Here is a 26,986-nt window from a genome sequence, read left to right as displayed (position 1 = left end):
TTACCTCGACAAACCAAATTTCCTTCACATGGCTAGCAATCCCGGGGAATTATAAGGAAAGAATTCCTCACTGTGGCACTCAAAAAGCAATATGCTTGTCAAGGAATTTGCAGAAAACCGGATTTATGAAAAGACCCGACCAGACCTCAGAGTCACTCTTTGGAGCAAAAGACTTGGAAGGTATACTTAAGCTGCATGTGTGCATCAAATGGGCTAGAAAAGATTTTCGAAAGGTCTTCTGATGTGCAGGCCTGAGAGCGAATAAAGTCAAATGGTGAAGGTGCTGCAGGTACAAACGGAACACTTTTGGAAAAGTGGCAGGCATAAGAAAAATGGACACTGACTGTCACGCTATTGGTGGCCTAATTAACACTTATAGCGGAATATCATAAGTCGGATGATCATGATTATGATGGTGGTGAAATAACTTATGACCACTCTCTTTAAAATATCAGTGATTACTTTGGTCATTTCTAAAAAGAAATGGCTTATCTAAGCTCCTAAGGAGAGACATTTGAGTATTCGTTTACCGTAACCAACAAACTACGTATCAGCTTCATTAAAGATATATCATATTAAGAGAGAAAAACAACAACTTACACTTCACTAGAGCAAGAGTCTGGTTTCTCCATGCGATAGCCAGTCTTGAGAAGATTGTACATTTCTTTGTTGTCTAATCCAGGATACGGATTTCCTCCTTGAAAATAAATCATGCTTTTAATGATATGCTATACTTAATCTGTACATATAAAAACGCGGACGCATTGTACCCTCCAGTGAAGGTGTCTGAATTGATGTTAGTCTAAAAGGACTTTTGCTTCCTATTTTTGACGTGGTTAAGATCTAACAATCATTAAGAGTTAAGTTACGTGAAAAATACAACACTGGTAGCACCAGCTGTAGTTGCAGCACTTTACTCCATTTAGGAAAGGAAGAGTAGCATATTGACAATAAGATCATTGTCTAAAATAATTTGCACACTGTGCCTCCTGACCTCCACTTCTTTTCGCCCCTTTCCTCTTCCTTAGCCATCCAGTCGATGGATTGGTCGGTCGATCAAGCAGACAGATATCAGCCAGTCACCACCTTTCACTCAATCAATCGACCAATCCATGGCAAGCAAACAAGCGAGACAAAAATAGCAAGCAGTGAGTCATCAGGCCAGTGAGTCTGTTAATCAAACATTATGTCAGTCACTCAGCCATCCAGTTGGTGTGTCATTGGGTGAATCATTCAGCAAGTCACTGAGTCAACTTCTTTTTAGCGTGAGTCAGTCAGTGGATGAGTGAGTCAATGATTCAGTAAACCAGTCAGTCATTCGGAGCTGAGAAGGGGAGAGGAGCCGAATGACGGGTGTCTGTACACATAATTAATAGCGTCAAAGAAGCGTTTAGAATCGTGGCTGCCAATTGAGCTGCAGCACTCGCCCACATCTGTCCCACGTGTGGGCAAGCTTTCAGGACCTGGATTGGCCACACCAGTCACACCCTGACCCACAATCACCGTCAACTGATCTGAAGTCATGATCAATCATTATCAGGTGAGATAGCTAATCAGTGAGCGTGTGAGTCAGACCTGTCAGTCAATCAATCGGTCGGTCCTTCCGTCCATCCGTCAGCCAGTCAGTCAATCAGGCAGCCAGGCAATTAGAGCGGTTTTCAATTGAGTGTCGAAGGTAATTTCGCGTATTCTTTGGTTTTGCATTACTACGCTCTGTGATTAGTTAACAAAACTCGCGCCACTTTCTCAACCAATGGGAATCCAAACCAAAACCAATCGTGTTTTGGCCGCACGAGTATTCCCGCGCTTGGCGCCAGTTACATGTATTTGCTTCTAATTCTGATTGGTTCATTGTGTTGATTACATCTGTTGCGTTTGGCCAGAGCAATTACTTTGGTTTTTGTTTTACGACACTCAATTAGAAACCGCTCTAATAGCAATTAATTATTCACTGCATAGTTCTAAAAGACTTGACAAATGGTAAATGTACAAGTAATTCTTTGCTCGGTTTCTTACCCATTGTGGCAATCTCCCACAGCAGAACTCCAAAAGACCATCTGAAAAAAATTACAGGATAAATCTGAATAAATGAATAAACTTCGTGTTCTAGGTTTGACGTTTAAATGACATACAGATTTAAGAAAAATTACAAATAACAACATTAAAAAAAACTGTCGAGAAAAGAAAAAGACATCATTACCGTAGATAAAGAAAGACAAGAAAACACCAACGTGGCTGTCGTCCTACACAGAGATTTTTTGTAAAATTACAAAAGGATCCCGAGTTAGAGTTTTACAACCCGATCATTGCGCATACATTGTAGAGTTTTTTCATGACGAAATCTCCATCCGCATTTTCTTCTAAATTTCTTCAATTAACGCTATCTAGACAGGCCATGTTTTGTGATCTATGTTAGACGGATAGAGCCGACCCCTCTCTAGAACTCCGAGGGTATTATTGCAATTCTCCTCCGCAGAGGCTCCCTCATAAAAAAGACATTTTCCTATTGTACCGGATATATAAAACCCTTAATGCTTGATGCTGGGTAACAATTACTGCATGCCTAATTAAGATAGATGTCAGAACACCTACACGTCGCTTTTCGTAGAGTATTCACTGTTAAAAAGTGCCTCGGGTGCCATCCATTTCACGGGGAGTTTCGTGCCTTTATTGACTTTGTAGATTTCTCCGTGAATGTGGCGCATCAGTCCAAAGTCAGAGATTTTGACCACTTTGCCCTCTCCGAGGAGAATGTTTCGTGCCGCTAGATCGCGGTGAATGAATCCTTTACTTGACAAGAAGGCCTGTGGAAGGAATAGAAAATCAATTAATCAATCCATACTAGATCGATGTATAAATGAATTTTAAGTTTTACGGAATTCATAAAGAAGTCGCGATTGACAATAGATACGTTCTAGATTCCTATTAAGATAAATAATGAACACCAATCTCTGAAAATTAAAAATCTCCTCTTTCCCCTAAACCACTCTCTAAGAAATGGTAACATGACAGTAGTTTAAGCTGATCTGTTACCCGCACAACGTATGCCTATTACTTATGGTATCACAAGCTGGGGTAGTGCTTACAAGACCAGGTTGCTTAAGATTAAAACTAAACAGAATAAGTGTGTGCGTAGCATGTTCTTTGCTTGTAGCAGGGACAGTGCTATGCCATACTTAAATATCTTAGGTATTCTTACACTTGAAAACATTGACAAATTTAAGGTGCCCTTTTCACACATAAAATTACTAACAATACTACTAATATTCCTAACATTTTCAGAGGAACCCTAACTCTTTCCTCTGAAGTTCATAGCTACAACACCAGATTTGTATGAAACCTTAATTTTCACCGGCCGAAGATAATGAATAATTATGGAGCTGCCACTTTTGCATTTTCGGGGTCAAAAATTTGGGAAAAATTTCCTCTAAATAAAAAAAAGCTCTCATATAATAGCTTCTACCAGCAGTACAAATTGTACCTTTTAAATACCCAATGCATATTGGGTATTTAAAAGGTACTCCCCTCACTATTAATTATTATTTCTATTGTTTTATATATAAAAATTGTAGTATGTTTCTATTATTGCACTTTTCTTATTCTTTACTTTTTTTTTTTGCTCTAGTTAGTTGCAGGTTAAACGCCAGTTAGTTGCACTTGGCAGTGACTAACTCGAAAGCCTAAGCTCTCTGGTCACTGCGGACATTTTACTTTTCGCATTTATGTAATTTAATGCTGTCTTTATATTGCTTTTCTTATATATTGTAATTTCCTTTTGTTGTAAGCCATTGAAATAGTGTGTAATAATAAAAACCTTAAACCTCATCAACCACCGTTCAAGTGACACTCTAAAAAACAAAAGAACATTATTTACCATTCCCCTCGCTATTTGCCAAGCAAAACGAAGAAGCTCCTTTGGAGAGAAATCGTCATCGTGAGGCTCATCTCCATTGCTGTCGTTTCCATCCTCTGCATTTCCTGGAGTAACATTTTCATTTACAGACTGAGGAGAACAAGCCAAGCCTTCGGAATCCTCTGCAGCATGATCAACGTTTAGTGCCCCACACCCACCGGCGTCAACCCTTACGCTTTCGCTTGTGTTTTCTTTCTGAAGTTGTTTGGAGTTATCACATGTACTGCAAATTTCCAATTGAGGGATATCCCAATGTTCCTTTCCACCTTCAGCAATCGTTGAAGCCGTAGTTTCCTCATAACTCGCACATTTCTTGCTTTCGGCAGAGGTTTGAGCCAGTAGCATCACTTTTGAATCATCTTCAGCGCCAAGTTGCGTTTTGTCAGCGTCGAGTGTAAAGCTCTCGTTGTCGTAACACTCTTGATAGCTTTCCTAAAGCATGAAAATCAAGGGAAACAGAAAAAACTGAAAAGAGAAAATTTGACGGTACGTAAAAATGATACAAAAGTTTAAAGGATAGTTTGAGACTGTTTGGAAGCACTCAGTCCATCATTCTAGACTGTTTGTAATACATAGTCCATCTAAAGCATACGGCACAAGCGTTAAACTCTGGAGAAAATTTATTTATGTTAATTATCTAAGTCACCAACTTCGATTCAGAAAATGGCTAGAGATGCCACGTGTTTGGAGCTACTTTATTGATGCTATGTACCTTAGCCTCGTTATTGTTTTTAATTTTTTTTTTTTCACTTTTGCTACAAACCTTCATTGGCTTCTTCATAATTGAACTAAAACGGCTATATATGCTTTCCTGTCTAGCAAACACTGTCCGCATTACTTTTCCATCACCAAGCTAAGTATTCTGGAATTAACAATTCTAAAAGTAAACAGGGTTGCTTTGAGTTAAGCTCTTAGGAATAGAAATGGAATTTCCTGAATTCCTGAGGATAAACAGCAGCCGCTGACTTATGGCCTTATGACGAGAGAGCTTTATCTTGGAAAAGTACGGGTAGAAATCGGGTACTCACAACCTAATTTTGCCTTATAAATGGCGAATTCTAATCCGTCAACCTCATTGCCTGATGAAGACTACTAGCTGTTCGGGGAAGTAGTCGGGCAAAGTTATTATTACATCCCATTACATGCACCACAAATCATGTTTACGTAAAACATTATTAGTCCAGACGTTCAGTTGATCTTTCCTTGCATTGTTTGACGTGTTGCGGGTATACGCAAGGTGTTTTAAGGACAAATCAATTAACAAATGGCTACCAATAGCTAGCGTTGAAGTGGTTGTAACTCGAACAAACAAACAAACAAAAGCCACTTACCATTTCCAGTCCTATTTGCTGCTCAAAATAAGAAAGCTCCTTCGGTGAGTCCTCGCCGTCATGAGACTTGTCTCCCTTGCTTTTGTTTCCATCCTCTTCATTTTCTGGACTAACGAGACAGACAGAGCAAGTCAACTCCTGAACATCCATCTTTACGGCTTGATCCCTCGTTGTCTTTCCACGAAAAACTATCTGCTCGCTTTCTCTCTCGTTTTCATCCAAACGTACATTGGAGTTAACATCTGCACTGAAAATTTGCACTTTAATTGCATCTAAGTGTCCTCCGCCGTCTTTAGCAGTCCCACTTGCAATAGAGAATGTTTCTTTACAGCACAACTTTTCCTCACTTTCTTCTGTCTTTTCAGCCAATGGCATTAATGTTGAGTCATCTTTGGTGCCATGTTGCGTTTTCTCAGCATCATGTGTAAATCCCTCGTTATCATAACACTTTCGATAGGTTTTCTAAAGGAGGAAAATTACAAGGAGCAAAAGCTGAGGGTGAGACGATTTGTAGATGGGAAAATGTCCAGCCGTGATTCATAACCTTACTCAAACAACTTTATGACCATTTTGAGAAGTTGCAAGAATTTGCAAAGAGGTCAGAAAGGTGGACTTATACTAGTGTATGGCTCCACTCGCCAAAGCGAGCAATAGAGGCGTACGCACGCTGAAAGAGGTAGAGTAGTGACGCATTTGAGCTGATTTCAAAACCACCTAGTTAGCCTTTCTCCACAGCCCTCCGCCTAATCTCTAATCAAGAATACGAGACTAAAACCACAGAATGGCGTATATTCATTCTCGTCTATCAAAAAAGTGTGTACACTGCCTCGTCAACAGGACTGTTATGATCTTCAAATGAACAATACCACTCAGACGTATACAGGCAGCTGAGTGCTGTCCTCTTAATTTCAAGGTATTCTTGAAACGATTTTGCAGAAAGTTAGAAGGATTTTTCCAATTACTCGAACACCTTTCCAAGGCAAGTTCAATGTCGCTAATAGATCCACGTTTGAACAGCCCAACCTATTCTTACGGAATTCATATCTCCATATTCAGTACGGAGTAGTTTGTTTGGTCCCAGACACCATTTAATCAATCTCTGCTGACGCACCTCCGTGATACATGTACAAACATTTTAATCTTTAGGAAGTTTGGCCGAATTTTTCAACGGTATATTACCAGCCAAATAAAACAAATTCTCGAAACAACTCTTTTATATGCCCCGTTGATGAAACCGTTCTTGCTGATTGTGGTGAAATAAATTTGAATGGTCGACCCTTTGGAAACAACTAGAATGACCACTTTACCGCGGTATATTGAGTTATTTATGTCACCTGTTGCCTCTTTCGTCTTAGCCAGTGCAGTAGATCTCCATATGCAAGATATTCCAGCAGCAGAAAGATGGGTTCTGAGTTAACCCAACAACCCAACATGCTCACAACATTGCGATGAGAACCAATCGATTTCATTAACTCAATTTCCTCCAGAAGATGGTCTCTTGCTTCTTTATCTGTAGAGTCTAAAAATAAAATATTTTGGAACTAAAATGCTGCTTGAAATACGATGTCTGGTTGTCTTTTGACAGTGCCTTTGTGTTGGTTCTAGCCTCGCATATGGTGAACTACATAATTCATCAGCTAACACTTATACTGAAGTGCAAATTCCTCTAAGTAGTTGTGGAAAATAAGCTACAGTTTCTCGTGAAATTAAGAAAAGAAACCAAAATTTAATTACAGTATCCCAACATGTACCATATCCATGTACCAAACACTAACATATTTCCATGATCTATGTAGTTGTAAGATTATATAATTGATATTCGCCTTATTTTCAGGGGTGTATCTGAAGGTCCCGTTTCTCGAGGTCTATCTCCTGCCACTGCATTATTTACTTACACGAGAAACTTTGCTCCATATTGCTTCTATCCGCACAGGAGTAATGGTTACAAAACCCAGGGGATAACCTTGCAATGGACTAGCATCCCATCCAGCACTCGCTACCCTAAGTTGTTTCATCCTACAGAAACCGGATCAAGCTCTTTGCATGCTGTGTGGGCCACCTAAGGCTCATATGTGGTTTACTGTGAGCACTGTTTTATTTTAAATAAACCATTTTCTGAGACTGTGTGTATTGGTGGTAGACTGTACCTCGTTATGAGATTATCGTGACTAATTAAAGCCCTGTGGTTTACTGTTGCATGTCTCAAAGGTCATTCCTCTGTTATGAAATCTTGGGGTTTTATTTGGCATCTTAGCTTGGTTCTTTTTTTTTTTTTTTATCTTGGGAGTCAATAGCATTTTGAATAATCCTCTATTCAAGAAATGGAAAAACGAAATAAATACGTTGTCACCATATATCATACTTCTTGTTTTTATCAAAATACTGGGGTTACGTACACCTAATGTATATTTTAATTCTGCCCCTTGGTTTGAGGAATTGCAACTCTTTAAAATTTCAAGGCCCCCCTGAATAACACAACAAGTATTGCAGGACGCCCATTTTAGCTGTGACCGGCAGGTCTGGAGGGTACTATCGATAGGGCCTGGAAATTTTCCTCAGTTTTTGCCGTAATGAGCGCGGGGAGGTTTTTTCATCCTGTGGATGCTCGTTCGTACTCTTCCAGGTTCAGTTTTACTTTTTTGTTTCATAAGCTATTATCATCGTATGCACCTTTGTAGTTGTTGCTTCACCTTACTCAATAAACGTGCGGCCTCCAGTGAGCACGCGATAGCTACCCCCCCCCCCCCCCCCCCCAATCGTCTCCGCCATCACCCCCTGCGATAGACGTTCGTGAGACACGGACGGCAACCGAAAGTCAAATGTTTCTTTTCTTGGCGTAGTTTTGCTCCTTCCCACGGACAGCAAAAACAGCTCTTCTTGATGACTGTGGCTTAACGATACAAACGCGATGGCGTGAAAACGCTCCAAAAAGGGAAAAATTTTATTTTCGGTTACCGTCCGTGGCTCAAAAACGTCTGTGTTCAAGTTCCCTAATTAACGGTTCCGAACGTAACTTGTAATCTCGCCCTAAAAAAGAAAATATTCATTGAAATAAATTACAGTTTGCATTTTCACAAGCGACGTTGTTTGTTCTTAGCATTTACAAATAGGTATTCTTTGGTTTCAACCCTTTGATCCTGTAAGTAAAAGGTTAATATGTCTCAAGTCGTTTACCTTCTAACACTTTAACAGCTACTGTCCGGCCTTCTTTAAAGTCGACAGTCTGAGTTCTGGACTTGTAAAACACCTCAATTCCAGGTGACTCCCTGAAATCACCTTTGAGCACTTTACCAAATGCGCCACGACCAATCTCCTCATTGAACTCGACTTGTTCCGGTAGAACCTCCCATCGTCGAAGGGGTATAATAGTTGACTTCGATCTGTAAAAAAAAAAAAAAAAAATTAAGAAAGAAAGGAAGAACCACATTATGCTAATTTTCATTGGTCGAATTTTGTCCGGTAACCGAAGACAGACATTTTGGGCCTTAGTCAGTACAAATATATATATTTTTAAACGGTGTAAATATTGTTATTTTGAAACTTGTGATGTATCTAGTAAAAAGAAGTTATGTGAAAGATAGTTATAAATGTTTTGAAAGATGTATAAAGATTAATACCTCCGGGATTCCGAGTTACGTGCCAACTTCTTCTTTTTCGCTGCTTTTTTATGAATCCAGGATGTCACCACGATGAAAGTGATCACAAGAAGGACAACCATCCCCGATATTAAACCAATCATCAAGGCTGAAGATGTCCGAGAACTCGTGTCTGAAAATGATTGTCAAGAGAATAATTCCTGTTACTGAGGCCGGAAGTCAATCAATTGCCCTGTTCAATCTAAACTAACATTAGAAATGACGCCAGTCCCTTTCCACCTCAAGCAAACACAAGTTTACCCATCTAATATTTCTTAACATTATTCCCCGTCACGAACTTTGTGTATATTTTAATGGTATGCGGATAATTCAATGATTATTATCAAAGAGAAATAGGAGATTTTATCCATTGCGGGGAATGGGGTGAGGGTGGAGAGAGGATCTACAATTGCCTATTTCTTAGTACTGTTACATATTGCTGTTAGGGAAGTTTTAATAGTCGGACGAAGATCTTTTATTTTTGGCCAAAACCTAATTTGGTGTGGCTGTTCAACATTCAGAGAGGAGGCGTAAAAATCAGCCGCACATAGTAACTGATGGTATCGAATAACAGTAATTGTAAAAATATCCTTGTTTTTGCTGCTTTTGACTCGCGTGCAGAGACTGTGTTCGAGGAAGTAACTGGCCAAGGCTTGAGTGGAGAAGGTAGCTGGAACTTGTCAACGTTGACTTTCTTTCAAATAATAATCTTTTATCTGCCTCCCCTATCTAGAATAAATTGTCCCATTTTTGCGACCCCGTGTACAACATTCACAGCGTGATACTGCATGCCGGAGCTGAAATTGACCAATTGGTTTGGAAAGTAACCTATTACGTTCTTCAGATCCATCAAATAGACCATTTCCGATATAATAAAATTCAGCTTGGCTACGAGGTTTGGGGGAATAAAACAAATAAATTTAAACTTGTACATCTGTGAACTTCAATGTAACTTCTGTTACTTTATTCCCCGAAGCCTCGCAGCCAAGCTAGAATTTTAAAATATATCGGAAATGGTGTATTATTTGTTATTATTCCCTTGAAACGTCTCAAACAAAAACAAGAGTCTTGGTATATAAGACAAACACTTTTGACAACCCTACAACTGAACTTATCGAGCTCCCCCCCCCCCCCCCCCTCCCCCGTTCAATTTACATCCGGAAGTATCTCGGGTTATTCAAGGCGCTCGTATACATGACACTGAAGATGGCAGAAGATCTGGAGTAGCGCCATCTGGCATGCGGATTTCAGTTCCAGGATGAAGTTACTTTTAAGCACACCCTTTATACCCTCGACTCTCTGATAAAACATGCCAAAGGACCCAAATACTTACTTCTTGGAAACGTGTCTGAGTTTGTTTTTATATTCCACCTTCTTGATCTGTTGCTCTGACCCAACTCATTCCAGGCGGACATTTCGATCACGTACTGCGTATCACATCTTAATGGAAGAACATGATGAGTCTTCAAATTGTCATTGATTCTAACTTCCTGCCAGGGAGCTCCTGTTTCATGTGACTGTATCTCTCGATAGTACACCGAATACATGATCAGCGGACATCCGTTATCAACAGGTTTAATCCAAGTAACGTTGACATCACAGCCCACTGTTTCAGTTTCGCTGTTTGTTATTGTAGGGGGCAATAGTGTATCTGCACATAATGTTTAAAAAGAAAAAAAGTTGTTTGATTGCGGGGAAAATCGTTCCAAATCCCCCGAACTTCCTCGGCCCATGCCTATCTGTATCCAAAAAATTTAGAAATGGCTTAAGAAATCTTTTGGGTAGCTCATATTTTCAAGACAATACGATAACATTTATTAGTTTGACACAAGTTGCGCCTTTGGGGAAAACCTTATCAAATGTTACTGTGTTGTTTGAAAAACGGCTTATTTTGATCTTCGTTTATCATAGTTTTGAATGATTGATCAGTCTTGATTGTTTATCTCATGATTGTATTGGTGTGGAAATGATCAAAATGCGATAATTACCACCAATCCGCATGCAGTCAGTCGACACCAACGCCTGATGAAGACGAGGAAACGTCGCTAACTACACCTATACTACACAACCGTGAGACAAACGATTTATTTTGAAGAAACTTGTGTATTATAGTTTATATTTATATTCACATTTGTTGGCTGCTTTCAAAAGAGCTTATAAATCGCGGACTCTGTTAGTAAAAATAAAAACTAAAGAACTAAAGTCATTTAGATCATAGTCCTGCCTCAAAAATTATTATGCAACCATGCTGCTAATGGCGACCCTGAGGAAAGATTTAATGAGGAGCAATTATCTGTAGTGTTAAAACTGTGATTATCCAAGGAAACCAAAATCATGATTTTTGCCTGAAAATTAAAGAACGTCATCTAGGAGAGGGTACTGAATAACTATAGGTACTCCTTAAGTGTCACGGAAATCTGCGTCAAGGACAAACCCTTACCTTTAGTTCCAGTTTTGAAGTTCCATATCTTGCTGTCCTCCTTGTCACTTTCGTTGTATGAATAAAAGGAGGTGACAGTTATTTCATACTGTTTCCAACACTCCAGGTAAAGGGTATAGCTGGTGGTGTTACCACTGACAGTAGTTGAGTTCCAGTGGCCTTCTTCTTCTCTGTAGTTGACTTTGTACTGCACAACATGTACAGGACATATCCTTTCCATGGGAGGCTCCCATTTGACTAGAACGGTTCCACCTGTAACTTCTTTGCTCTTGTTTACGATAACAGGTGCACCTGCAAAGGATCGTAAATACAAACATGATTATCTTAACGTTTTCAATAGCGTGGAAGAAAAGTTGACAGATTAGTTATTAATAAGTTTCAATCATCCAAAGCACACTGTTTGGAAAGCTTATGTCCTGTGATGGAGTTGCATTTAGTTGTTTATTATAGTTAGTTTTCCAGGTAATCCTCTGAAGGACGGTTCCTACTAATACAGAAGTATTTTTGCGCAGCTTATAACTGTGCGGAAAAAAAGCAGATCTTAGCAAGAGATTTTGAAATTCAAACACAGAATTTGGGGTAACCATTCACTTTCCAGAGATAATAAAGGGACAATAATTGTAAAAAAATATAAAGATGTATCGAATGTTGTTGTTGTTGTTGTTGTTGTTGTTTTAATTCAAACTTAATTATCTCTGAAAAATGTGTAGTTACCCTCAATTTTTTTTTTGAGTTTTATGACCCTTTCTTAGATCTTCTTTTCCCGCATACCCATAAACCGAACAAAAATACCTTTGATTTAGTAAGCGCCGTCCTAAAGAAATCAGAGTTTCTCGGATCGTCCCGAGATGCGTAGAACGCATGCGCAATAACAAAAGGAAGCACTGTTCTAAAACACTAATATTAAGTAGAAGCACATATTTATAAATCAAAACTAATTAACACTGTTTACCCAAGGAAAAGAAAATTGTGGTGTTTGCCCGAAAATAAAAGTATGCAATCCAGAAGAGAGTATTGAATACCCATAGGTACCTCTTAGTGTCACGGAAATCTGGGTTAAGCACAAACCTTTACCTTTAGTTCCAGTTTTGAAGTTCCACGTGTTGCTGTCCTCCTTGTCACTTTCGTTGTATGAATAAAAGGAGGTGACAGTTATTTCATACTGTTTCCAACACTCCAGGTGAAGGGTATAGCTGGTGGTGTTTCCACTGACAGTAGTTGAGTTCCAGTGGCCTTTTTCTTCTCTGTAGTTGACGTTGTACTGCAGAACAGGACACGTCCTTTCCATGGGAGGCTCCCATTTGACTAGAACGGTTCCACCTATAACTTCTTTGCTCTTGTTTACGATAACAGGTACACCTGCAAAGGATTGTAAATAGAAACATGATTATCTTAACGTTTTCAATAGCGTGGAAGAAAAGTTGACAGACTAGTTATTAATAAGTGTTCAATCATCCGAAGTACACTGTTTGGAAAGCTTATGGCTTGTGATGGAGTTGCATTTAGTCGTTTATTATAGTTAGGTTTCCAGGTAATCCACTTAAGGACGGTTCCTAGTAATGCAGAAGTATTTTTGCACGGCTTATAACTATGAGGGAAAAAAACAGATGTTAGCAAGAGATTTTGAAACCCAAAAACAGAATTAGGGGTAACCATGCACTTTCCAGAGATAATCAAGCGACAATAATTCCAAAAATAAATATATATAAAGATGTAACAAATGTTTTTATTTTTTTCAAAATCAAGCTTAATTACCTCTACATAAATGCGTAGTTACCCTCAATTTCCTTTGTTTTTTTTAAGGTTTTATCTATAGCCATTTCTTAGATCTTTTTTTTTTTTCACATACCCATAAACCGCACAAAATACCTTTGAATTAGTAAGCGCCGTCCTAAAGAAATCAGGGTTCCTCGGATCGTCCCAAGATGCATAGAACGTATGCGAAATAACAAAAGGAAGGACTGTTCTAAAATACTTATATTACTGAAGCAGAAGCACATATTTATAAATTAAAATTAATTAAAACTAGTCATAATTTAACAGACAAAAAGGAGGACTAGTTGTTTACTTCGAGCTGGTAGAAGAGCTGAACTTGAGAGTATCTGAGTGTGATTTGATCCTGATACCTTCGATCTTTCTTAAAGCCGATATGTTGCATACGATGAGTTGCGACGGTATTTAACGCAACTACACTCAAACGTTTATGCCCCCTCGCGTAAGCAATTCTCAACGAAACATTATTGCTCGTATCACTATAATCGTAAAACTATATCGTAGTTTTTAAATTAGTTTTAAAACTTCTCCATGGTGAAAGGAATACTAATTAAAACCATGCAACATGGAAGAAGGAGACAAAACGACCTTAAGAAACAAATGGTTTGAATAAAAAATAAAACTCCAGACCGACTAGTTTAGCCTGTGATTAACCAAGGAAAACAAAGTCATAATTTTTGCCCGAAAATAAAAGTATGCAATCCAGAAGAGAGTATTAAACACCCATAGCTACCTCTTAGTGTCACGAAAATCTGGGTTAAGCACCAACCTTTACCTTTAGTTCCAGTGTTGAAGTTCCATATCTTGCTGTCCTTCTTGTCACTTTCTCCGTATGAATAGAATGACGTGACGGTTATTTCATACTGTTTCCAACACTCCAGGTGAAGGGTATAGCTGGTGGTGTTTCCACTGACAGAAATTGAGTTCCAATGGCCTTTTTCAGCACGCAAAATTACTTCTCTGTAGTTGACGTTGTACTGCAGAACAGGACATATTCGCTCCATGGGAGGCTCCCATTTGACTAGAACGGTTCCACCTGTAACTTCTTTGCCCTTGTTTACGATAACAGGTACACCTGCAGAGGATCATAAATAGAAACATGATTATCTTAACGATTTCAATAGCGTGGGAAAAAAGTTGACAGATTAGCTGTTAATAAGTTTTTAATCATCGCAAGCACACTGTTTGGAAATCGTATACATGTAAGTGCATGGCTGGTAAAGGAAGTGTATTTAGCTGTTTATTACAGTTTTAGGTACAGCAAGATGATTTGGAATTCAAAAATAAAATTGAGGATAGAAATGCATGCAATTTAAGAGGTAATTAAGCGACAATAACTCTAGGTGCCGTCCCAAAGAAATCTGGGTCTCTCGGATCGTCCTGAGATGCTTAGAACATTTGCCCAATAGCAAAAGGAGTCACCGTCATTAAATACTTATATTAAGTTCAAGCAAATATTTATAAATCAAAACCAATTAAATTTAAAATGGAGGACTAGCTGTTTAGTTCGAGCTGGTTGAAGAGCTGAACTTGAGAGTATCTGAGTGTGATTTGAACCTGGTACCTTCGATCTTTCTTGAGGCCGATATGTTGCATACGATGAGTTGCGACATGGATATTTAGCGCAACCACACTCAAACGTTTATGCCCCCCCGCGAAGGCAATCTTCACGTTAACGTTAGTAGTTAACGTTAATAGTTTTTAAATTAGCTTTTTAAACTTCCCCATGGTAAAAGGATGACTAAACCCGTGCAACATGGACGAAATAGACAAAAAGAACCTAAGAAACAAGTAATTTAAATTAAAAATAAAACTCCAGACCGAGTAGTTTAGCCGGTTTTTAGATCATGGGCTCTGTTTTATTATCAGTCAATCAAAACTAGTGCCTTAAATTTCAGTTTATTTCACTTATGCCACGACGAAGAGTTAAAATGTAACCAGTGACTTATGTTTATAAAAAGGAAATTAGGCAATAACCTCTTAGTTTATTGATTTGATCCAGTGATAATGCCGTGCCAAAAACATAAAGATCCATAACTGATCCATGGAACTGGTGATCGTGCGGGTGACCGTCATTGCCAATTTTGTATGGCTTTCCCGTAGGCGAGTAGAAGAATATTTTTCTGGAGGGAAACGTAAGATAACCTGCGTTTTTACCGTTAACATAAATTGTTGAATTTCCAGTTGCGTGATCCCACGTGACTGCCGCGTGTGTCCAAATGTTCGAAGAAACTTTAACGCCTCTAAAGTAGTACCACTCATGGATATTGTCGGTGCTACGGCGCTCAAAATAGACCTTCCGGTTTACAAGAGCAAGTCTAAACTGATATGGTGAAGTCCAGTCGTTATAAATCGTTTCGTCGTCGCCAGTTACAAGTCTCCTCATTGGTTTTATCCAACAGGAAATGGAAAAATTCCTGCGATTGAGATCGATTATCGGAGCAGTGGCGAAGGAATTTGATCGGTCGAAGATGGGGGCCTTGCTTCCTGGACACCACCCTTCGATATAGGATGGATTACCACTGAAACTGAGATAAGAAAAGAAACGTCAACCAATAAACAATATCTCCCCATTTAGATAGTATAACCTTCTTTTAAAAACCCTGTCAGGAATTGATTATTATTATAATTTTTTTTTTTGTTTTGATTTTTTTGTTGTTGTTGTTGTTTTTTTTTTCAGCTAAGAGGTGATGATCAAAACGTTATCGCGTTGTATGACGTCACTGACACCCAGCAGCGCCATTTGCTTATATCTCCTATAATATTAACATTATTATGTAGCCGACATAAAAGGCTATCTATTAAATTAAAGATCAAAACTTTTCAAACTACCGTAACGCAACGAAAAAGCAGGAGGGGGTCCAACCACCCTCTCCCCTTATATCACGCAAGGTGTGGGGGAGGGGGGGGGGGGGTTGAGTTTGCATGTAGGTCTGAACAAAGGAGGATATTACTATCTTCCCATCGTACCTTGCGCCAATTTCGGTAAAATGGCTTCCGGTCAGTGAGAGGAATGCGCGTGTTTGAGGCCAAGTTTGAGCTGGATTTCTTCGTATCACAAATGATCCATGGTGAGTAATTTATCTTTATTTATTTCATTTACATTCAAATAAGGGAAAGGAATATTTTTCAGAGAGAGATATTCTTCAAAACAGCAATACTTTGCGTATTGTTCGTGGCTTGTCAACCATGACTGTTGTTATTGAATATGCATGACCTATTTTGAATGCGTTATTTCGGAACTTAAACGACGAGTCAATAGGATTATAATATTCAAATACTAGCTTTTATATTTCAAAGTTTCACTGGGAACTGATCGACTCCTATTGACTCCGCGTTTTCAACAAAAATGTTGAAGTTGAATGTGAGGGATTTTTGCCGCGATTTGTACATGATTCGACCTATATTTATATTGCTTGGGACTTCTGTTCCAAGCTCCTAGTATTCAAGATTTTCTTTACATGTTTTCGCTTCATGTATTTTGTTTTATTGTAGGAGCCATTACCCTCAAGTCAACATCTGAAGAGGTCGCCGAGAAAGGCACGAAACGTGCTTAAAGCGGTCGATCGAACGTTTTCAAACTGTCACTGTTTGCGGCGTGTTCGGAAACAGCACCAATCTCCGATTTTTCAGCTCATCTGGAAAGTTCACGTGCCCGAGAAGCATCTTATACTCTATAAATTCAGCATTTCCGAAGACTGCCTGATATCGACGGCTAAATCCACGCAATTCAAGTAAATAACACTCGATTTCTTGAAAACCTCGAGTTGCCGCGTTACTATCTCGACGGCGTCCATTGAAAAATGAGATTCACCTGGGGCCAGCCGTTTGATAATATAGTTGCGACGCGGTGCATGCCGGGAAGATAGTAACATCCTCCTTTGGTCTGAAAGTTAATCTGACAAAATTATTTGCTCACGTGACTTGATTTTCCATGGCAATAAAAAATTGATAGCCATGTTTTAAGAATTTAGAGTGTTATGTTCTAAAAATTGAAACGCATTATCGCTACTCTAATATTTTTCGTTTATAATTAATTTTGGATCAATTTTAGCGGGTAACTGAGGTTTTTAGAAGTCGAGAAATCCAAGATGTAGGCTGTGAAGAATAAAAAACAAGTGGGCACGAGGGACGTACGAACAACTGGTACAATATAGTGTAGTACCGTACTGTCCAACAGATTATACGCCCTCCAGTAATTAACAGTCTCACTCCAATCCGTTGCCAAATGCCATTTTAATCGTATAGGTGGTTTTCACCTCACACATCGTCACGCAAGGGAAAAAATAAAATCCTCAACCATTCAATAGATAAAGTCAAGAAATTGATATGTTGTAGAAGAGTGATACATAAACAACGTGTGAAAGCTACAGGGCTGTGCGATATCTCCTAATCGAGTTATTCGAGAAAATGTACCACGGAAAATTACAGAGTTTAGTATGGGACGCCATGTTGGTGCCCTGTCTGATGGGCACCAACATGGCAGCCGGAAACCAGCAAAAACATCTGGAGTTTACCTTGGCTATTTCAAAGCCTTTCTTCTCTCTGCTGAACTTTCACACATTGACATTAACGCTTCTATTACATGTTAGCTGATCAGACCTAAAAAAAACACGAGGCGAATCGATGTTTTCATGTACGTGACATGTTTAGAGCTGCAATCCTTCTGTCACGCACTGCGCAAAAATCTAAAATTTAAACTGCACTATTTTCAAAACAAAGAATGCTATCCTGCTGAAAACAAGCAAGCCGATGGAAATTTAGATTTTCTTATATGTGATGAAGATAAAAACCCAAAATTGTGTTTAGTTATGAATTTCAGTTTTTTATGACGTCATGTGAAAACCAAGAATACACTCGATTGCCAAAACGTTGACGCCTAAAAAGCATAAACCGTGACCGATGAGACCCAATGGGTTTATGGGTATAAGTGTAGTTAATTTCCTACTCTCGTGCGACGGTTGATAACCAAAATTAGTTGCACCTGGTGAATGATGAAAACTGTCCAAACTTTCCTTAAAGTGTCAAGTTGGCCAACAAGGGGCAATTTTTAAACACTACCCACAAATCCGTTGGGCCTCATCGTTCATGGTTTATGCTTTTTAGGTGTCAACGTTTTTGCAATCGAGTGTATCAGAGACGTATGAACATTTAGCTATCGTGCCAAACAACGGTTGGCGAATTTTCGATTACTAAGTTAGCTAAAATGATTTACATGTCAACCTTGAACAGGATTATGTTGTTCGAAACATATAGTTCAATTACAGCGGAACCTTTTTCCTACAAATAACTATAATGTTTTACTGGTCGCTCAAATATGTAGTAATTGACCAACCTTATGTCCTGATCACTGCCATCTAGCTTCCAGTGGCCAAGGACAGTCATCGCTAAAAATGCAACAACAGGTACAAAAACGTTAGTTGGGGTCATAATCCTGTGTCCTTGCGCAATGCTTGTACTATATTAAGTATATCTTGGCGTTTAAGCCATCAAAAAATGTCCTAAACCCATTAAAGGGCGGGTTTTAGCCCTGTCTCTCAACTCTGATCCAGTATGGAAACTTTGTGAAAGATAAATTCTGCCAAACGTAACAGGAGTTTATTTTCCGTGTACGCTTGAGTATATATGGATAATTCAGGTTATTTATACGCAATCTCATCGAAAAATAAAAAAAGGAACGGAACGTGTAGATTTTAAAGTACTGCATGGTCGTGGATTCATTTCTAAAATGCATGACCTCAATGGCGTAATGCACACAGATCGGTGTAATTTCTTGTAGTGTATTCGCATTCTCTGTCATAAACCACATCTAAATAAAGACGCATACGCTAGGATCAGTGACAAGAGTGAAAACTCATAGGTAACCTGGTAATACTTGGAGCTTTGAATGCTTAATTATTTGTTCGTTATAGAGCTGCGCTGTGCATTGTTCCTTCTATTGAATGAAACAAACAAATGTAGAGACGGAAAAAAGAAAATAGGAAAAGTACACATAACATGAATATGCATAACAAACATCTTGGAACACGAATAAGTTGTGATATCCGACATCTTGTTTTACAACAGATTGCAGGCGTAGTGCTAGCGAGTTTGAAGAACACTTTTAAATTTCTGGATGGAGCCCTCTCTGCCCCAGAATAACCCAACCACCTCCAAACCTTGCAGACGAGTAAACAGAATTGACTTACCAGTGGCCATGACCATTAGACTTGTACAGGTCTGTCAATAGAAAATGGAAGGGTTAAAGGGAACAGTACTTCATCATTTCATCCCTTTAAAAAGCCAACCCCTACGTTATGGCTCGCTGAGTAGTCCATGGAACAGCTATTTGAAATCGTTACAAGTTTTCTGAACAAAGCTGCTTTGCTCCGTTTAACGTCGAGGACAACAACAACCATGATGATCAAGGCAGTTTTAAGTCCTTCACGGCCGCGAAAAGCGGCTTTAGTTGGAAGAGTCTTCACAAAGTCGTGTCAGAACATTCGTGAAAGAACAGTGATAGCACTGAGATAAATGACGTTAACGAAAACACAAATACTTGCGAATACAAAGGTGTTTCTCTACGTTATTCAAACTTACATAAATACCAAGCTGATTAATTAGAATTTCCTAAGTCTTATGACTTTATTCCTGTTAAATTATGGTTTCTTAGTTTGTTCGGAAGGAATTAATGAAATCACCTCAGATATCTGGATTTGATTGAGACAAAAAGTGGTCTTTTCTTTGTAGAAATGTGGGTTCTTTCAACTTTCGTAATAATCCACCAAAAAAAACGCAGTCGGCCAATAAAGGAGCTCTATAATCCAAGGGATCGACTATGAGATAAATTAAAAAGATTCTCTTATGACTGTTGTTTAGTTCATCTACTTACTCACCGTCAATATTACTATCCACCCAGTGGTCATCGTCGTCTTCTTTCCTTCTTACTCGTCTTCCGTGTACAGACAGACAAGCTGCATGAAAGAAAAACAAAACAATTAAACGAAATGAAGTTTGGTCTGCTTGGTACGCCTGGACTCGTTTAGCTTATGTTTTAAAAATAGGTACGCAATACGCACATATGTTTACAGCAAATTAATTTGTGAAATAAACTAAACAGTGAAATCCTTTAATGCCAAAATTCTGTAAGTCGGATGCATCTCGAAGAGAGGCAAGGTTAGGTGGTTCTATCCCGGGAGGATTTGACGGGTTGCGCCTTGACTGTTTAATGTTTTATATCCACATGTCTAAACTTTAGATGTTTGCCATCGTATTATTTTCACACCTTCTCGATGCAAATGATCATTTGATCCAGTTCTTCTTAAGAAACGAGATTTTAAATTCGCTATGTAGTCGAATCATTTATAAAAAAAACTGTTAAGCGGGAAGAAGTAGAACAAACATATGTAATATTGATCGCCACTATAAACTACGATATGTGCCGGATAAACACCTGGCCGGCAATAAATTATAAGACTTCGGCCTGAAACTTGTTGGATGTTTATCGATATCTCGAAATGTTGTTTCGATATGTCGGCCAAAAAATGTTGAGTGTTTATCGATTTCATCTTTATTTTGTCAGCAGTTAACACTTAAACGTTGGCTACTGCCATGCAAGTAGCAGTAGACTTAAAAATGGGCATTTTTATTCTTCAAAGCAACACGTCGAATGACGGGATGATTAGTAAAGTTTGTATTGACAGGCAACGCACAAATAAAACGTTCGTTTCTGCATAAATATCAGCTATAAACAAGTGGTAACTAGCAGTAGCAAAAAGAGAGCCAGAGAGACAATTAAGCTTTTCATGAAAAATGGAGTTTATATAACTGTGGTCTTATGTACGACAAATTGGTTAAACTTGAACATTGTTTTTTTTTTTAGCTTCAGGCGCCGAGGGAAGAAGAGGTGTTATGTGCCACTGGGTATAAACGAGCTAAGGAACAGCAGAGTTTGAATAACAAGCCTAAAAGGTCACAAAACAAAGGGTAAAGGATACTAATAATGTAGGCAAGTTACACGTTAGTTACCTAGCTGCACAGTGTGCGAAGATTTGAATCTTGTTTGGAGACGGTATCCATTCGAGGACGGTTTTAACTAGTGGACCTTGTTAATTAGCGCAATATAAAGTTTCCAATAATGTTTCTTTTTTTTTTCTTTTCTTTTTCTTAAAAGGAGAATTTCTTTCCTTGTTACACAACGACCAACATGAAATTCGAACCGAATAAGGGGTTTCACAACGCTTTAAAATACGGGCTAAACAGTTTTTTTTATCTTTATTACACGAGTGCTAGTATTATATAGCTATTAACGCGTGGGTGTCCACTGAGGAGCGGCAAGCCATGATGATTATGCTAATTAATACGTGTTTGGCGAACACGATGTAAAAACGCGTACAAAAAACTATAACAACAATATTAGTAAAAATTCAATCAAAAGTTTTTTTAATGATTCCCTCCAAAGTCAAACTTTACTACTTGATCTTTGATAATCAGCCTCAGCAACTCGTAATGTACACAGAACTCAAAGCCCTGAACAGCTGTTGGCTTGAAAAACGGAACATGGAAAACAAGAGAACTCTGTCATTAATTCATTTTGCGCAAAGATCAGTTTTCTTGAAAGATCAGGTTTTAATAAGGGCAAAGTAAAGTAACAGCACAAAGGTAGTACCACGCGCGTCGATTCTGATTCGCTCAAAATATCAATACCTTTCAAAAACAACATCAATTTCAAATTTCTCAGCAAGCAATTGTTACTTGTTAGCATACTACTGAAATTACCGAAGTCAACTGATTATCCAGTGTCACTGATGACTTAGGATAAACGTCCTATGCTTACTTTCTAAAGCGTGAGAAATAAAGACCTTCACAGCCCGGCCACAAAACCCATGTCCTTTTGTTCTGGTGGTCCTTCCGCGAATAAACTGATTATGTAGAACGACGAAGAAGAAATTGTAGTTTTTTTATATATATCATGTCACCATGCAAATGTATTTTTTTAAAAAACTAAATGATCCAGGAAGTCGTGAACTCAAGCCAAACATCATTGGCCAAAATTGTGCATCTTTCGTTATTCGTTATTAGTTCGCGTCACATTCTGGATCCTTTAATTGTGCCTGTACAACGATGGCCACATCAACCACACACATATTAAAAAAACTATAACAATACTATAAATAAATACTAATTACTTGAAAGTTTCTGAATGATTCTCTCTGAAATTAAACTTTAGAACGTGATCTTGATAGCCAGCCTAAGCAACTCCTAATGTACACAGAACGCAAAGCCCTGAACAGCTGTCGACTTCTAAAAGGGACATGAAAAACACAAGAACTCATTAATTCATATTCGGTGCAAAGATCGGCTGAGTTAAGAAGTAACGTTAATCAATTTTCCTGACAGATCTAGTCTCATAAAGTGAAAAAAAGAACAGCACAAAAAACTATCCTTATCAAGAGAAACGTTTTTGCTGTTTTTTTCCTCTTTTCATTTTAATATGGCAACATCTGCTGGCCTAATAAGTTGAATAATATCCATGTGTTTTTAAAGATGAATTTGAAATTTTACCATGGGGGCGATTGTTTTAAACGTTTGATTTTGGTATTACTAGTATTTTAACAAGAACATGTTGTAAACATTTATGATGTTCAAGATTGTTACTCTCCATTTACAATCCTTACCATGCCGTATTAAATTGGTAATTCTTGGCTTTTTTTTTACCATTGAGCGCGAACGTGACTAGGATATAGATTAGCACACTCGGCTGTGCAGACTAAACTGATGTACTCAATGGACTGGATTCAAAAGCAAGCTTTATTTTTACCAACTTTAAACGAGTAACCAATTCAAGCGAATTCACCGATGTCACCGATGAATTTGGAGCATGCTGTGGTCTTACGTATCAACTGTGAAAAGACGAAAATACTTATTTAGGTTAAATTCAACCCCCACACTTGTACACAAAAATGTAATTAGAAGAACTTAAGTTAAGAAAAAGCAGTAAAAATTTTGGGTGTACACTTTGCGTATGATAAGATCATTCGACAGAAACTGAACTTCGCAGAAAACATTTGTTTAATTACACGTACCTTACAATGTGGAAATAGAGGAATTGAACAGTTAGGGGTAGACTCAACATTGTCAAAACGTTTATTATTTCAGATAAGGCATGGAAGTAATAAAGAAAGCAGATTATATCATATTTAATTTCATATGAAAAGGTAAAGACGAGGTAAAACGATCCTTGCGATAATATGTTCGCCATCCATAACTGACTGTCCAGTCTCGAGCAACCCACAAAATATCTGTATGTCTCTTACTTGGATTTTAGTAATAAGGCCTTCGACCACATAGACCATACCATTTTGGTCTCTAAACTCGTTCATCTCGGCTTCCGTTCGTTCCTCATAAGATGGATTTGCAGTTTTCTAAGTGGTCGTCGCCTGCAGGCTGTCAAATTTTGTCATGTGATCTCCGAGTGACTTCCGGTCCATACAGGCGTACCACACGGCACGAAGCTTGGCCCTATTCTATTTCTCATCATGATCAATGATTTGGCACTAAAATCACCGCTGCACTCCAGTCACTGGAAGTATGTTGATGATCTATCTATTTCCGAAGTTTTCACCCCCGGAAGTGCATCATCCTTGCAAGGTGACCTTGACAGTATCTCGAACTAACAACCGCATGAAACTCAATCCTAAGAAATGCAAAGAGATGCTCATTTGCCCTCTTAGAATCAAACCAGAGCTACCAGCATCACGTGTGAACAACCGCCCTCTGGATTTCGTCTCTGTCCACAAAGTGCTTGGAATCACTTTGTGTAATACAGTGACGTGGAATGGTCTATTTCGCGCTTGTGCCTTCTGTCCTAGAGTATTGTTGCGTTACTTGGGCATCAAGCATCACAGCCTATCTTAATGATATTGAACGTGTTCAGAAACAAGCACTGCGTATTCTGTTCCCGGAGGAGCACTACTCTGATGCTCTATCTTGTGAAAATGCTACCCGCCTTGATGTCAGGATCACTTACTACCTCCAACACGCACCATAAGTCAACCGTATAATTAAGCATCCATGACTAAATGCCGAACAGAAAGGTGGAAAAAGAGCTTTCTCCCAGCAATATCGTATAGACTCAGTAAGCGTTAAAAGACATTGTACATTTTCAAATTCTCTTTAAACACATTGTAATTCACTTCTAGGTGCGACTATGTGATATCTAATAAACCATCATTACTAATAATTATGAAAGTAAATATAATTATTAGAACCTTCTCAGAATACTTTGCGCCTTAAAATAGCAAATGCCAAAAAAACTTTGTCATTTGAAGCCAGGGAGGATACCACAGAACATGAAAATAACACTTCCCATAAAAATATCACTCATACCAAATTTAGTATGATGACGTCATCCTTAACGCGACCAAGCCCAAAAGCGCTTTTGATCGGCTCCAATGAACATCTATCAATTTGAAAATAACCAATGTAGTCGTGAACACTCTTTGAAAAGTTCATTTTCAAACCTTAAAGTTACAATAGAGTTTTCTCAGGAGCCAATGGGAATCGCAGAAAAGCCTGACACACTTTGTTAGCCCATTATTTTCTGAGTGCTAGAGTGCAATTTATGTGAGGGCTTGAAATTCTTACAGGGCTACAGTTTATTAGCTTCATGGTTATATATAGTTTTCTAGGATTTCTATTAAAAAAAACGTACATCCTCTTTTCTTGTTGTTGTTGTTGTTGTTGTTTGTTTTTTTGTTTTGTTTTGTTGAGGAGCACCCGCGAAGTTTTGGTTTAGCCTTTACTCTGTGTTTGTAGCATAAAATTATCTAAGGATAGTGGTATTCTTCTTGGATCTCGGATGCTAGTTAATCGCAGGGCAGCCCACAGTATTTTGTTAGGTTTCTTTTAAGATTCGCAAGTATCCTATTTATACACTTGAGTAAAGGAAGACACTGTGACGTAATTAGTTTCTTGACAGGGAAATAACACCATGATACTGGGCTGCAACTTATCGCGTTATGTCTATTGATGATGTTAGGGTGTTGAACAGATGTCAAATATTTCTGTTCCACAGAGGCAGCTGATGTTGGTGTCACAAGTAGTTTGGCCCGGTATTACACGTAGTTGACGATAATACCGCGTTTTACTGATTGAGGGGTCCTGTTTATCATACGCTAAGTATTGATCTGTGCATGGCTAATGTTGTAAAAAACGTTCGTCTGGTATCATAATGCTTCGAGCATGAGGGAAAGCAGGCGGCCACGTGACTTTTTAATATGGCACATATCCGGCTTTCGGCCTCTTCTGGTTTGTTTTCCATACACATTCAGAAAAATCTACATCAAGTTAAGGAAAGTGAACATTGCTCTTTTTTCCCTCTAGACACCAACTAGATAAGAATGTGCAAAATCGAAGACACAAGACAACATGAAATCAATTCTTTTAACGCACACTTTTTAATGGTCGAATATTGTTCAGAAAACGCGTAACTGTAATCGCAAATCGGTCCTGAAAAAAAGTAAACTCGCAAAGAACCATAATTAACCGATCAAACGTGTCCTGGGGTTTCCTAGGCGCAACCGGCAGCCTATCACCCTTCCTTTATTGCATAAGACCCGCAATTAACTTGACCCTTACCACTCGCTTGACGTAGATACCGTTATGCTCTGTGCCGCATTTACCCTGGCCTTTCTTGGCTTTTTGAGGCGCAGTGAACTAACATGTAATGGTCCTTTCGACCACAACATCTTCCTCACTTGCCAGGACATTACCATCGATCCTGACATCAACAACCCTCAACACGATATCTGCATTACGAAATCCAAGACAGATCAATTCCAGCGAACTGCTCCGGTCGCCATCGCCAAGTCCCATTCCAAGATATGTGCGGTATCTGCAGTAAGAGAATTCATACTACAAACACCAGAATATAGTGTACAGACCCCTCTCTTCCAGTTCCATGATGGCAGCTTTCTCACACGCCGAACCCTGGTCTCGAACCTACATACCCTACTTTAGATGACCTCTGTGGCCTTTAACCCATCCACTACAACACCCACAGCTTCCACATTGGGGCCGCAACAACTACTTCTGCTGGTGCTAACCTCCCATCCTGTCTCATCAAGACACTTGGTCGCTGGAGATATGACGCCTACCAAAGATTTATTCATTTTCCTCACACTACCATCCTGGAAATACCTGCAACCATGGTTACCTGACATCAAAGCCACATTTCTTCTCAGAACAACTCAACCTTTGACCCGTGGATTTAAGCAAGGGACACCTACTGTCACATAAACAGTATGCACATGTACCCATTTTTCCTTCTTGTATAACAGTACCTTTGTACGCCTTGACCTAGGCCTTTAGCCAGCTCTGTGACGTTGAACTTTTTAGTTAGCATTACCTTGCACTTAGATTTAGTACATTAATAATTAGTGCAGCATCTTGTCTGAGGCTTACTAACAGAATGCTGCCTTGCACCATTCTGGTGGGGAAACCCGTTTGATTTCTAAACACCTGTTTTAGCAACCTCAGTGTGGGAGAATTCTGCTCCAGAATCAAGGGGACAAGTGTTGCTGGCGCCAACCCTTTAGTCCCACACTAAAAAGGTTTCGGGGTCATTTAGCTTGGGTGAGCAACAGAGGCCACGACCACTTCCCCTTGCTAATCTACCCTCTAGGAGCTTGGCATGGAGAGGCGCTGCTAAGAGCAGCTGTTTCTCCGTGACAATCATCTCACGGTCTTCCATGCCACTCGCTGACACTAACCTAGCCACTTCGACTGGCCTTACATGCGGCAGGCAGCGCTCTGGTCCTGGCTACTCCCCCACCTTTTTCTCCCCCACTTATGTCGCCTTTTCTATGTGCGTGAACATTAAAACAGGGAACTTCAACAGATAGCACAGCAGCAC

The 26,986-nt window shown here is 39.0% G+C and overlaps 2 protein-coding genes across 2 annotated transcripts in view; both read right to left on the bottom strand.

Moving 5' to 3' along the window:
• The window catches only part of LOC146479243 (uncharacterized), a 60,424-nt gene that overhangs the window by 1,437 nt on the left and 32,001 nt on the right, over positions 1-26,986 (bottom strand). The window contains exons 11-23 of the mRNA XM_085111509.1: positions 15,070-15,620; positions 13,868-14,167; positions 12,394-12,678; positions 11,320-11,610; positions 10,213-10,530; positions 8,862-9,012; positions 8,419-8,624; positions 6,579-6,763; positions 5,245-5,706; positions 3,875-4,345; positions 2,593-2,804; positions 2,017-2,057; positions 601-697 (exon numbers count right to left, since the gene is read on the bottom strand). Coding sequence (XP_084967635.1) covers positions 601-697; positions 2,017-2,057; positions 2,593-2,804; positions 3,875-4,345; positions 5,245-5,706; positions 6,579-6,763; positions 8,419-8,624; positions 8,862-9,012; positions 10,213-10,530; positions 11,320-11,610; positions 12,394-12,678; positions 13,868-14,167; positions 15,070-15,620 — 3,570 coding nt within the window. The remainder of the gene's footprint in view (positions 1-600; positions 698-2,016; positions 2,058-2,592; positions 2,805-3,874; positions 4,346-5,244; positions 5,707-6,578; positions 6,764-8,418; positions 8,625-8,861; positions 9,013-10,212; positions 10,531-11,319; positions 11,611-12,393; positions 12,679-13,867; positions 14,168-15,069; positions 15,621-26,986) is intronic.
• The window catches only part of LOC146479245 (uncharacterized), a 36,328-nt gene that overhangs the window by 1,437 nt on the left and 7,905 nt on the right, over positions 1-26,986 (bottom strand). The window lies entirely within an intron of this gene.

This window comes from Pavona decussata, unplaced genomic scaffold, assembly GCF_977016875.1.
Source record: "Pavona decussata unplaced genomic scaffold, jaPavDecu1.1 SCAFFOLD_61, whole genome shotgun sequence".
Taxonomy (NCBI): Eukaryota; Metazoa; Cnidaria; class Anthozoa; order Scleractinia; family Agariciidae; genus Pavona; species Pavona decussata.
This window is presented reverse-complemented; position numbering and strand designations above follow the sequence as displayed.